General features: G+C 37.7%; 1 protein-coding gene across 1 annotated transcript in view; it reads right to left on the bottom strand.

The window, feature by feature from the left end:
* Positions 1 to 13,301, bottom strand: part of LOC112046569 (zinc finger homeobox protein 4) — a 188,038-nt gene that overhangs the window by 110,247 nt on the left and 64,490 nt on the right. Inside the window, exon 4 of the mRNA XM_052885692.1 lies at positions 8,604 to 11,445. Coding sequence (XP_052741652.1) covers positions 8,604 to 11,445 — 2,842 coding nt within the window. The remainder of the gene's footprint in view (positions 1 to 8,603; positions 11,446 to 13,301) is intronic.

Here is a 13,301-nt window from a genome sequence, read left to right as displayed (position 1 = left end):
ATATTTTCTATCATTTTTTTATTTTCACAAATTAATAACAGATGAGTAAATATTTCTTAGGCCGGATCTCATACTACTCGTAGTAGTATTATTAATATATATACTTGTATACATAAGTAGCTACGTACCTACTTTATTATTTTAGCAGACATTTAGGTATTATCTACGAGTATTTCTCGTGTAACCTGTAACTATTTTACGTTGATGTACCTACCTAATGTTCATATGTTTTGCATAATGTACACTTCAGGTACCTAATGACTTTTGTAAAATAAAGTTTCTTGTGCCTGGGGAGGTTGGCATAGATACTTACTTCTCTACCTACTCGTCTCGTGTATACAGTACAACAAGGGTATACAGTGTAAGTATATACTCTCTTTTTGGGCTTAACTAGATCATCATTATTCGGCACCCATATTCAGCTCACTGTTAAGCATAGGTAAGTTTCCTTTGAGAATAAAAGGAATTAGGCTAATAGTTCACCACGCTAGCCCAATGCGGATTGGCTGACTTCACACACGTAAAGAAACAAGATAAATCTCAGGTATGCAGATTTCCTCACGATGTTTTTCCTTCAACGTTTGAAATACGTGATATTTAATTTCTTAAAATACACATATCTAAAAATTTGGAGGTGTATGCCCCGGACCGGGTGAAATCCTACGCCTTCCGAATCGAAGGCAGAGGTCTTATACACTGGGCTATCGCGGGATTACCTATGTCATAAATGGTTTTTCCAAATCTATACTAATATTATAAAGCTGAAGAGTTTGTTTGTTTGTTTGATTGAACGCGCTAATCTCAGAAAGTACTTATCCGATTTCAAAAATTCTTTCAGTGTTAGATAGCCCATTTATTGAGGAAGGCTATAGGCTATATATTATCCCCGTATTTCTACGGGAACAGGAACCACGCGGGTGAAACAGCGCGGCGTCACCTAGTAAAGTATATGATTTGGTAGACAAATGTAGAGTATGGAAAAATATATTATAGACCCCCCGGGTTTGTGTCTCTTAAACCGTAGAGCCTGAGGTTTGATAATATAATCAAGCTGTAACACGAGTAGGTACCGATGAAGCCGTGAGCCAGTCACGTCGGATCCCTACCCATTACCCGCTCCGAACCGTATCGACAAATAACGACAATTATTGGTACAGGTACGCTCTACAATCTTTTTACAATTTCTCTCTCCGTTATTATATTTCTATTAAGCCTTTTTTTTGTAATCAAACTACTAATGATTCGATTCCATTTCCTAGACGGACGTGCCGTCGCGCGATGTTAATGACACTATGTAATTAGATCCGGATGGTTTGCGGCCGTTGACTCTATGCTCATCTGCTAGAGCTAGACGATAATGGCGAAGTGTCAATTTTACTAAAAATATGATAATTTACAAAGTTTTTGTTGTTGTGAGCTTGGTTGTCGAACAATTGAAAAAGTAAGGGCGATCGCACAGTAAACCGCTTCGAAGAAAGCTTTAGCTGCTGAACAATTGAACTAATGGTGATCGCATACTGGACTGTTTGAAAGGTTAAACGGAATGAGCCTATTAGAAAGAAGGGTTGAAATATGAACTTTAGGGAGTTATAAATGTCTATTAAGTACAGGAGGTTTTAAGGGTCTAGATACTGAATTGTACCAGATGCGTACTACCGCCGTATAAATGACTAGCTAACACTGCGCGGTTTCACCCGCGTAGTTCCCGTTCCCGTAGGAATATGGGGATGCTGTATAGCCTATAGCATTCCTCGATAAATGGGCTATCTAACACTGAAATAATTTTTCAAATCGGACCAGTAGTTCCTGAGATAAGCGCGTTCAATCAAACAAACCATTCAGCTTTATAATATTTAGTATAGATACGGGCCTCCCGAGCTATAGGTGAAATAGAGCTTGTGAAAGCAAAAATTAGTACAATTCAATCCACAACCTCTCTTAATTTGGTGTTTCCCGGAGAAAAAAAACTGCTAAAGAGAATTTTCGAAATTTACTGCTTTACCATTGCCCCCCCCCCCAACTAATTTTGATACAGGGCAAGCTACGTCATTACATACCTACCTACTTATAAAACGTACCTATCTATTTCATTGATATTTTCTTCAAGATATTATGTCTCCTGTCGCCAGCCTTTAGTTTCATGGCAACACTTCGCTAGAGACTCAAGGTTCTCTCTCTTCCTTAACTTTGTTTTTCGCAGGGTTACCGTAAAGCTAAGGGTGGCTGATGGTGGAGAGGTAGGTGTCATTACGCAATATGCAGTGCTTACCTTAGTTAAAAACCTTGCTCACCCCACTGTATCTCATAGGCGAATTTATATCGCAATATTCCTACTAGCAGTCTAATTCATTAACTTTGACGTATGTTGACATATACGAAATTCAGATTCTTTGTAACAAATGTCATCCGGTAGCTACTGACAACCCTTCGTGGATATCATACAGTAGGTAGATAACATTTCTCAGTTGATTTGATGTTTTTTAATAGGTTGTTAATAAAGACCAAATTAGTAAATAGACCAGCAGTACAAAAGCGGATGAAACCACGGGCACAACTAAGTGACAAATAAGTGGCGAGACGAAACAATAAAGTGTTGCGTTACGTTATGTTCAACTTAATTGAATTCATTCAGCTCACCCAAAACTAGTAAATTAACCGTTTCAGTTTCCAATTTTCTTCACGGTTTATTTTGAACGAGCTATTTTCTTTATTAAGAAAAGTTTATGCCAAGAGAATTTAAGACTAAATACAGAAGTCTATTTATTTTACTAGCCTTTATTTTACTAGCCTTATACTTAAATTCAAAATAATTTAGATTCTACCATTCAATTATAGTTTTTAATTGAGAATTCGTATGTCTTTATTGTCAGGTCGGGTAAATTTAGGAAATTATTTTTTCTAAATTTGCTCAGGTCTGGTCTTAAGCATTCACCATGGCTAGTTACCAGCCCACCAGTACAGTACCGCCAGTACGTACGAGTGCGTAAGTAGCGACTTAGCGCTCCGGTATGACGCCGCGTGGAAACCGTGTCTTCCAAGTAAACCTGCTTACCATATTAGATTGCGTCGTTATTTGTCACTCAACATCTGGTAAGATCGTAGTCTCATTGACTAGTCATTGAATAAAAAAGCGTATTTTTCTTTAAAGAATATTATCATGTCTTTTAATCATGACCATTTCTCCTTTCCCATCTAAGCCAAAGTCTGTGCTAAACATAACAACTGGACCTTTCAGTCATGAGTCTAGCCTCTGAGACATAGATCTATAGTTGTTTTTTATTTATTTATTTATTTATTTATTTATTATCATCATAACTTAAAACTAGCCTTACAGGTATCACCTAATTCGCTAGCTTAGTACTATATTATAAATCTAAAACTTATTTCTGCTGCAATCATTGTATGATTTCAACGACGTATTTGGCTGTAAGTATAAGTTACGTTAACTATATACAAAGTAAATGTCTGCCTACTGGAAAGATATAGTTTCATTTCAGCTCCTAGCACGTGTAAATTTTTCATTTTCCAAATTGTTTGGTTTGGTTTTAGTGAAGTGCTTCGATTCGGTTAGGTATTTTTACAGAGCTATTTGTCCATCATATCATCCATCAGACTCGTACTAGACATTGTAACTTGTGTAGGTACAAAAATGCACGCGTTGATGTCTTTTCTAGTCGCTTTTCTATACGCAAGAAATATAGAAAGAGACAAGTCAAATTGTTCATTTTAATAACATTTTACAACTATTTAGGATTATGTAGTTTCTAAGCAAGAACATATATATTTATGTACCTATACCATAAAAAGTTCCATTATGAATAATTAAGTTAGTAATCTAAGAATTCTATATCATAATTAAGATATCTATTTAGATCTAAGAACTTTAAATATTTATACTTCTTATTTTTGAAACAATAACAAATATTAAAAAATTACTTGAAAAAACTTTTATCAAAACGGCTCGACCGATTTTTATGTTTTTTAAAAAGTATTTGGTAGGATTGAGAATAGGCTGTGAAGTATTAATTGTCGACCTTTTATAATCATCATATATACATCTATTTTATAATCACGATTATTGTGATTTTGTGTGACAAATAGGTATGGGAAAAGTAAATTGCATTAGTGTTTAGTCTAATATAAAGTAAATATTTTTAGTTCAATTCCTTCGAGAAATACATAAAAAGCCCAATTTAGAAAATATGCCAACCCTGATCTACTTCAGTCAATGATACACCTACGTAGGTACCTACATTATGGTTAACGCCGTCATGATATCGGATCGATTCGTTAAAAAAACCCTTTTGTCATTTAACAAAAAGAGTTGTTTTCTCGAAAGCACGTCTTATATTATTGTGTTCTACAATGAAATAATTAGTTGGTTCGGTAACGGGAGATTTTTTTAGCAGCATTAGCTTTATTTTTCTTTGTTGGTTGTGTAATTTAATATTTTTTGTAATCTCTCGAATATTGAACGCCCAAAAAAATGTGCGTTTTGTTCAAACTAGAGAATTGTCGATGATAGCTATAATATTACGGTTTTATTATCTACCTAATATATGTAGGTACTTAGTTACTTCATCAGACTCCTGCCCTGATAGCCAAGTGGTTATGACCTCTGCCTCCGATTCCGGAGGGTGTGGGTTCGAATCCGGTCCGGGGAATGCATCACCAACTTTTCAGTTGTGTGCATTTTAAGAAATTAAATATCACGTGTCTCAATCGGTGAAGGAAAACAACGTGAGGAAACCTGCATACCAGAGAATTATCTTAATTCTCTGCGTGTGTGAAGTCTGCCAATCTGCATTAGGCCAGCGTGGTAGACTATTGGCCTAACCCCTCTCATTCTGAGAGGAGACTCGAGCTCAGCAGTGAGCCGAATATGGGTTGATGACGACGATGACGACTCCTTCCCTACTACTGACTTTAGTTTATAAACTTACAAAGGATAGATAGATATTAGAACTACTGGATCACAAGATTAAATAACGCTTTTAAAAGAGCAACTGTCAAGTTATAACTCTTCTCAACATCTTCCGAATCGGTGGTAGAGTCTCTTATTGACGTTACTGAAATGCTTGTTTACTTAGCCGACTTGAAATAAATGAATTTTGGCTTTGATTACCTATAAGTCTGGCTTTAGGCTGACCAAGCCATTTACATGCCTACTTCACCAGCACTGAGAAAGTCGATGCCTCTCGAACTGATATAAGCTAGAAGGCGGTAAATAATAACATCTAAATGCTAAAATTCAGTAATCAGGAAAATGACTAACAAGAAAGACCTATTTAACACATATTTCTGATGCTTGGGGAGTATGTAATAGTACTATTTGTAAGATAAGTAGGTACTCGTTAGTAGGTATAAAGATAATCAAAGTACTTTAAGGTATATAATATTTTTTCTGATTTCGTTAACTTTGTCAAGTAAGTTAAAATTAATAGTATATATCTGCTACTACTAGATCTATATGTGGTATTTATATTTGGTTGTTTGTTGAATATTGTGGTGTTTTTATTTATCACAGAAGTCATAGGTAGATACACTTCATAGATTTATCATCACCATAATTTCATCAGTCAATCAATCAGTCCTACAGATTTCCAATATTCATTAAGTAATAACTTCCTAACTGAGTAATGCTTACCTAGTCTAAATACTTACCACACTCTTGTTATATTGATGGTCACCGATGAGATGGTTCGTCATTTGACACCAGCCACTTAGACAGACATCCTATATGTACCATGTTTTCCGTGAGTTCAGAGTTAATAAAGTATTTATTGGCATTGAAAACATGTTTTAACACATAAATTGGTCATACCTCAGGTGGAGCAAAGTCCTCTTTTCTTATTAGTGTAAAATTATGCTGTGTAGCTCGTGTATGTCATATAATTGGTATGAACTTTTTAAATACAACTTAAATTATTATTAGGATGCTTAGTGCCGTCACGATCGTTCTTCATTTTAAGTTTCTCAAGTTTTTAATATCAAGAAAAAAATATGTAAAAAACTAGCAATCTGTTATTTTCTGCGTAAATAAGTAAAGTCAGAAAAACTAACAATTTAAATGACAGCACCACCCACTGAGTACAGAAAAATGGAATTCAAATAGCTTTTTGTCTTAAGCTCGAGTAAAGTCCTTCAATTTGAAAAGAGTCTACAATAGCTCCTTTGTTTTAACTCCTCAGGCAAGAACAAGGTTAAATATAAAGAGCTTATACAAAGGTAAGAATCAATTCATTAGTTTTTTTTTTCACCTTTCCTGGCTTCGTCTTTCTTACTCATAGCAGGAGATCACCAACAAATAACCAAAGAGCTTTACCCAATTTCTAATATATTTACTAAAAAAAAACAAAAAAATATATACATACAAACTAAGGATAAAGGAACCAAGGAAACAAAACAAAAAAAAACATAACTCAATAATATAAATATTGCATTTATTTCAACGAATTCGGCAAATATAATAACTGTAGATAATAATTATAATAATACTATTCAGTTTACAAGATATCTCATCTCTATCTAGTTCGATGACGATCGTTATCGTCAAACCAAAGATATTTTTCACTGGCTGGCACTGGACATCACTATTAAAAACTATTTCGAAAAATATCATCTGATTAACAGTAAATGCAGATCGCACATAATTAGGTAAACTTAAATAATACAAAATTAAAATAAAGTTATTGGAAGTCGTATTGGAGGCAAATTCAATATCAAGGCTACTGCCAGCTAGTTAGCCGACGCACCGAGGTACATAATCTAAACGAAACAAATAAAAATAATAAAACTCAAGAACAAAAATAAATACAAACATAACAATAAAGCAAAGAAATAATAACAAATAAAATAAGCGATATGCAAATAATTTAATACCTGTGAAATTGTTCAGCGGATCAAATATTTAAAACGTATGGATGACTTCAAAGTGCAGTATTTGCATTTGAAAGGGTCATAGGAAAGTATCTTGGCGTAAGACCGGAGGTGGGTTTCACACAATACATAGCAATGGAAGGCAACACCCGCGGCGCGTGCGTCGATTTGTTCGGCACAGAAGGCAGCACGAGCGGCTTTCCTATGTAGTGCATTTAAATTTGAAGAAAATATTTGCATATCGCCCAACTCCCCAATTTCCAACCGCTCTTATGTAAATGCTTTGGGAGAATATCAAAAACTGCAGCCGGCGACCCCACAAGTTACCCAAGTATTCATTATTATGTAAAATACGACAAACTTTCTATGTTACGTCTGTATTTATTTTTGTTCCCCTCGCAGTAGATATGCGTAGTACACTAATTAGATACAGTTATATCACAAGTTTTTAAGATGCCTCTATGAAACGAACAATATATTTATTTAAATCTATCTATACCACTAAACGCAGTAACCCTACATCGAACAGCGTTTCGGGACAAATTTTACAGCGACCTAACATTAAACTCTAATAGTATACTTTTACATGATCGATTCATTATTTACAGTGGAGCTCTGGGAAATAATTTACAAACACTTGGATCCTACAAGGCACCTTATTTAAATAGTTATAAAGACTTCAGGCTTCGCTTTGACTTTACATACTAACTAAATGTTTTAAATTCTCTATAATATATAAATTTGGTTTTCATTACAATCCTACAACAATCGACAAGTCTCTACAACCTAATAGGAGTTTTAAATATGAACAACTAGGAAGAATAATATTATGCAACAGATTACTAGTACGCTGCGCAGACCTAAGCGATGGTGATTCTCAATGCGACGAATTAAGTATTACATTATTTATATTTTAAAGTGAAACAAAACAATTCATATCGACATTTGCGGAGAGTTTCCGAGAAAGTCTTTTGATTGGCGTAATTTGAATAATTGATTATTCATGTGGAGAGACATGCATGTGCACCAGATCGGTCGCATTAGATATACGACGTCCTTCACGCGTCCTAACTCCTACCATTGTTGTGTTCGTTTGCATTTAAATAGCGGCGGCTCTCAGAGACGCCCACCGGCACGCCTCTCAGTCACCACGACACAACCGACCAACCTATTACTCTCTAGTCTCTACAAAAACTAAAACAAAGTTCAAATACTACTTCCACGATGACTGCCGAAAATTTGTTTCGAAGAAATGTTTATACATCCGTTTTAGTCACGCTATCACCACGCTTCGAGTGGCACTCGGTAATTATTTGCATTGCGAAATAATATTTCAGAGATTGATTGGTTGCGTACGTGTCGTTATTACGAAGCAGCACAAGTTGCGTCCGCAAAAACCGCCCGACGCGCACATTTGACACCGCTAATGTAATCTTAAAGAATTGTCGACATTGAAAATTAACATCACTTAGGCATTGCGCAACGTCATCGCGTAACATCTAAAATTATTTACAAAAGGACTCACTAGTAGGAAAACAGACCAACGACCGTCACGGCACATAATGAGCTTCGCTCTGCAATTGGATTGCTCACGTCAGTTTTCAGAGTAAAACTCCTTCAGAGAGCAAAGCTCGCCGCTGCGAGGTTCTACGTAAGGAAGTCCGTAGTCGCGTAGCACTCGGAAGCACTAAACGACGTGGACCACTGTCAAGTAGTGCACTCACCATTGCCGGCGAGTTGAGGCCGTAGGAACGCGTTGTGCAGCTCGCTTCCGAGCCCGCCCTCCAGCCGCGCCGCCATCTGCATGAGAGCGAGCGTGCTTTCGTCGCCGGCGCCGACGTTGTTCTCAATCCGCGCACGCACGGCCGCGATGTGACCGCGCGTAAACACGTGGTCTTGCACTGAGTACTTGTGACTGTATTTGAAATCACAAACTCTGCAGTCCTCCGGCGGTTGTGCGTCGGAAATCTCTGGTAAGCCAGCAGCCAGACGCGCCTTCTTCTCTTTAGCTCTCGCGTTTTGGAACCACACTTGAACGACTCGCTTCGGTAACCCAATCTCTCTCCCGAGTGACTCGCATTCCGCCATTGTCGGCGTTTTATAGTCGCCGAATAATGACTTCATGATTTTAACTTGAACAGAAGACATTTGAGTACGGAAACGTTTCCCCAGCGGTCTCGGCGTATGTTGCTGGCCCGGTATAGGTGACGTGGGTTCGTCTTCCTCGTAAAACTCCATAGTCTCGGATGCGGTGTCTGAACGTTCATCTGCGTCAGACCCCGGCCGCGACAAATCAACAGGTTTGCTGAGATCTAAAGGTATTTCTGATTTTCCATGTTCTGGTCGCCTCTCAGAGGGTTCGTTTCCACTAGTGCCGTTTTGTTGAGCGGCAGCGTGCGCTTGGAGCTCACTCACGTATCGCTTCATAGACTCCTCACTGTACTGCTTGATAAACTTCTCCATGTCTGAGTGGAAAGGCGGGAAAATAGGGGGCAACATGGGAGCCCCCGCTTGGGAAAAATTTTGCTGTCTGTCACTTTGCTGGGAGCCAAAACTCGGTGTCGATTCTGTGCTCAGTTCTTCATCTGGAAGTGCGTCAACATTAATTTCTCCTCGTGCACACTGGTCGGCATGTTTTGTACTCAAGTGGCTTTCTAGTGCGCTTTTAACTTTAAATAATGCTGGACAGAAAGGACACCGCTTGTTAATGACTTGAGCGTGCGCTCGGAATTGACCTTTTCTTTCCCGGGCTCGGGTATTTTGAAACCAAACTTGTACCACTCTTTTTTTTAATCCTACTTCGCGGGCAATATTTTCCAGCATTTTTCGTGAAGGATTTGATTCTATTTGGTACTTTTGGTATAAATAGTCCAATTGTTCGGGTAAAATGGTAGTTCTTAATCGTTTATCTTTTGGTTGTTCTCCTGTGTCCACATCTTCAAACTCATCAAATTTTCTTTTTGCGACTTGTTGGTTTAATGCTGCTACTAACGGATGGCGTGCTTCTTCATTTGTTAGTGACGCATTTAGTTGTTGTAATTGAGCGTGTTGTTGTAAGATTCCAAAAGGGGAGTCTGGTGGATATGTGGGGAATAAATTTGGGTTCATGATGTGCACTAATTGATGTTCTCGCCATAAGTCGAATCGTGGGAAGACTAGATTGCATTTATCACACTGAAAATTGCCATCTTTTTCCTCTTTGGGATGATGCGTAAGCGGAGTGACAGGTGTATGAGGAGTATGCGGGGCCTGTGGCGCCGGAGAAACGGGGTAGTTGGGGGCTGCAGGCGTGGGTGTTCGAGGTGGTGCCGGTGATACTGGCACATGCGGAACGTGATGTTCTACGGTACTTGAATTTGAATCTTCGCTGCTTAAAGTAGCAGCGACTTGAGCAGCAGCCGCCTGCGCCTGCGCCGATCGTTTCGCATCCTCTTCCTTAAAACAATGAGTCTTCTGATGTCTTATAAGTTCGTAATATCGTTGGAATACCAGTTGACATTTTTTACATTGATAATTCAGTCCGGGTGTTCGCTGAAATCTATTAGCGTCATCCATCGAGCCTGCCGGCGGATCTGCTGCCGGCTGGTTTTCATACACTTTTCTTGCTTTCTGACGCGCGTTTTGAAACCATACAACGATAACCCTCGGGCTTAGCCCCAATAACTTCGACAAGTATTCCAAGTCATCATCTTTTGGATATGCATTGTTTTCAAAAAATTCTTGCAAAACTTTTATTTGATAATCCGTAAATCTAGTTCTGTTGGCGCGTTTGCCAGAAGACCCCGAGCTGTTGGATCCGTTCGAGTTGCCCCCGGAAAGTCCGAAATCGGCCGGTCCTCTGCCAGGACTGAGGCTGCGATTTGGGGTCAAAGGTAGGACGTTCGGGGGCGCGGAGTTTGGGGACGTGAAATTAGGATTTAGCTTGGGTGGCAGCATCGATGGATGCGGAGGCTGAGGTATACTCGTAGCCGGTATTGAATCTAATTGGGACTGTATCAGAGAATTGAGCGACACATGGGTGGGAGTTTGTGGTCGCGAAATATTATGCATAGATTCTGAATTCATTAACGCAGGACTTTGGAGAGGCATTTGAGGAAAAGTATAACTTCTATCTTCTTGATGTCGATCGTCGTAGGAATTGTACTTCTCTTCCATTGTAGGCTCGTCGTTTGGCTCACATTTAACTTCTTGCTGGTTAATTATAGACAAATTGTCCTCAGTTTTTGCTTTTTTTTCAGGCGGTGGTTTGCCCTCGTCCGAGCTTGCAGAAGAGTCTAAAGGTGTAACTTTGGCTTCGCCGGTCTTCTCGTACTCCTCAAGGTTTAGAGTCGTAGATGGAGGGTTGTTGAAGTTGTAAGGTGAATCTTTATTGCGTTGCCGTTCTTTAAATAGCGTGTTCCGGAACCAATGTTTGATGACCTTTGTGGCTAGTCCAGATTGTTTAGCCATCTTCGCAATTGCTTCGTCACTCGGAGAGTTATTAATATCAAAGTGCGAGCGTAGTATTTTCAATTGGTCGTCAGTGATTCGCGTACGAGCTCTTTTCTGACCAGCAGCAGCGTTTGCCTGCAAAAGACATACCATAATTAGTTTCGTTTGTGGTTATTTAAGCAACTGACCCCAAGAAAATGCATAATAATAGCGATTGATAATAAGTATATAATATATAGTAGTAAGATAAAGATAATTAGCAAACAAAATTGTTCGTGGAAAAGTTTTAAATAAAAAAATTACCCGATTATGCGTCTTTTTGTGTGTTGTACAAAAATACAGGCATAAGTACATACATGTCTTACAATAATACAACCTTATAAGTTATTTTAATCGACTGTAAACTGTAAAGTATAACATGATGACGTTAACTTAAAAGGGAGAGTGACGGTTATCGCGAGGTTTCTACACATCATTGTCCACTTGGCTTAATTTTTTTTGTTGAGTGGTCTAGTCAGATTGCACAGATAAGGCACAGCGTACAAAGATGCGCCAATGAGATCGTTATTCATGTCAAATTTGCAATGAGGAGTTTAGATGAGGTTTAACAACTAAATCGATCTCAAAAAATCTTTTACCAGTGGAAAGTTATCAACTAGTAACATGGGCTTTGTTTTATGCCCACATTCCAAATGGAACTGGAAATTAGTATATTTTAAAGTAAATATATGTTACAAAGTGTAAAAAGATTTAACACACCGTGATTCTTTTTCGAGTATTAAAAGTACTCGCAGGTAACTGCGTATAGTAACGATTCTTTGTGAAAATAATAATACGTAGCCCCTAAGACGCCTAACAATGGACCCTCTGTTGGCTTGTACAAACAGATAGGTAAGGCTTATCATACCGTAGATATCCGTATTGCCTTACGATAGAATTTACTTAACACAGACAAAAATAATAATCGAATGTTTTGTATTTATGAAGCAAATATTAAATGCGAGGTAATGCGATAAAAATTCAACTACTCTGTGGCAACAGATAAATAGATATCAATTGAAGCTAATGTGTAGGTATGGGCTTATGTAAATTATTCTGAGTACACATTAAGTTAATAGTTAGAACACGCACAATTTACACACTATGATCAGAAGACGTACGTACTTAGTTCTATTTATATCTTGTTATCAGACCATCTGGGTTACTCGCTATCATCATAGTGTCTTTCGGAGGATAAAGACAACCAAGCCTGTTTGATATTAATTTAACATTGCAATGGTGGATTGTGATGCATTATTGTCAGGCTTAATTTCAATATGTATTAAATAACTTCACATAAAATGTTTTTCAGATAGCATGGGTACGGTGACAGTTCGTTTCACTCTTGAAAGTTTGTCGCGATTTACGATAATAGTACGTATTATGAATGTCATAAGGCAACTGTCACCTATGCTATCTGAAAAACACTTTAGTGAAATAAGTCTTAGCATCATTATCTTATTTGGAACCACTTAACGTCAAACGACTTCAGTGCCTTTAATTTTCCAGAAGAGACTGAGGTAGCAAATACAGCACTAGATCGTAATTAGGGCTTAGTTTGGTGCATACCTACTACGTAGATGCGAAAGTAATTGTCAGTTTTTAAGGGTATTACGCTAACCAATTTCACTTTAGTCTTAATGTTTGTTTATCCAGCTAATCTACGAAACTACTTAACAACTTTCTATGAGGTTTTACAAGTAGATTAGGCTTATTGAAGGTGTCAAGGAACACAAAGCTATTAGTAGGAAAAGAGAATCCAAAATGATGTTCATGTATCGTCAGGTATAAATATTGTAATTTATAATATAATACTATTAAGAGTTTAGTGGTAGTTTTTGGTTAGATACTTATCGTATTCGATTAGTGAATTATAAGATACGAAGAAGTTCATTTATATTACTCCATACTATACTTGTTTATTCAAGTAGTCATACTGACTAACGATAAAT

The sequence above is a fragment of the Bicyclus anynana genome, chromosome 15, assembly GCF_947172395.1.
Source record: "Bicyclus anynana chromosome 15, ilBicAnyn1.1, whole genome shotgun sequence".
Taxonomy (NCBI): Eukaryota; Metazoa; Arthropoda; class Insecta; order Lepidoptera; family Nymphalidae; genus Bicyclus; species Bicyclus anynana.
The sequence above is the reverse complement of the archived record's forward strand: the minus strand, read 5'-3'. Positions and strand labels throughout refer to the sequence as shown.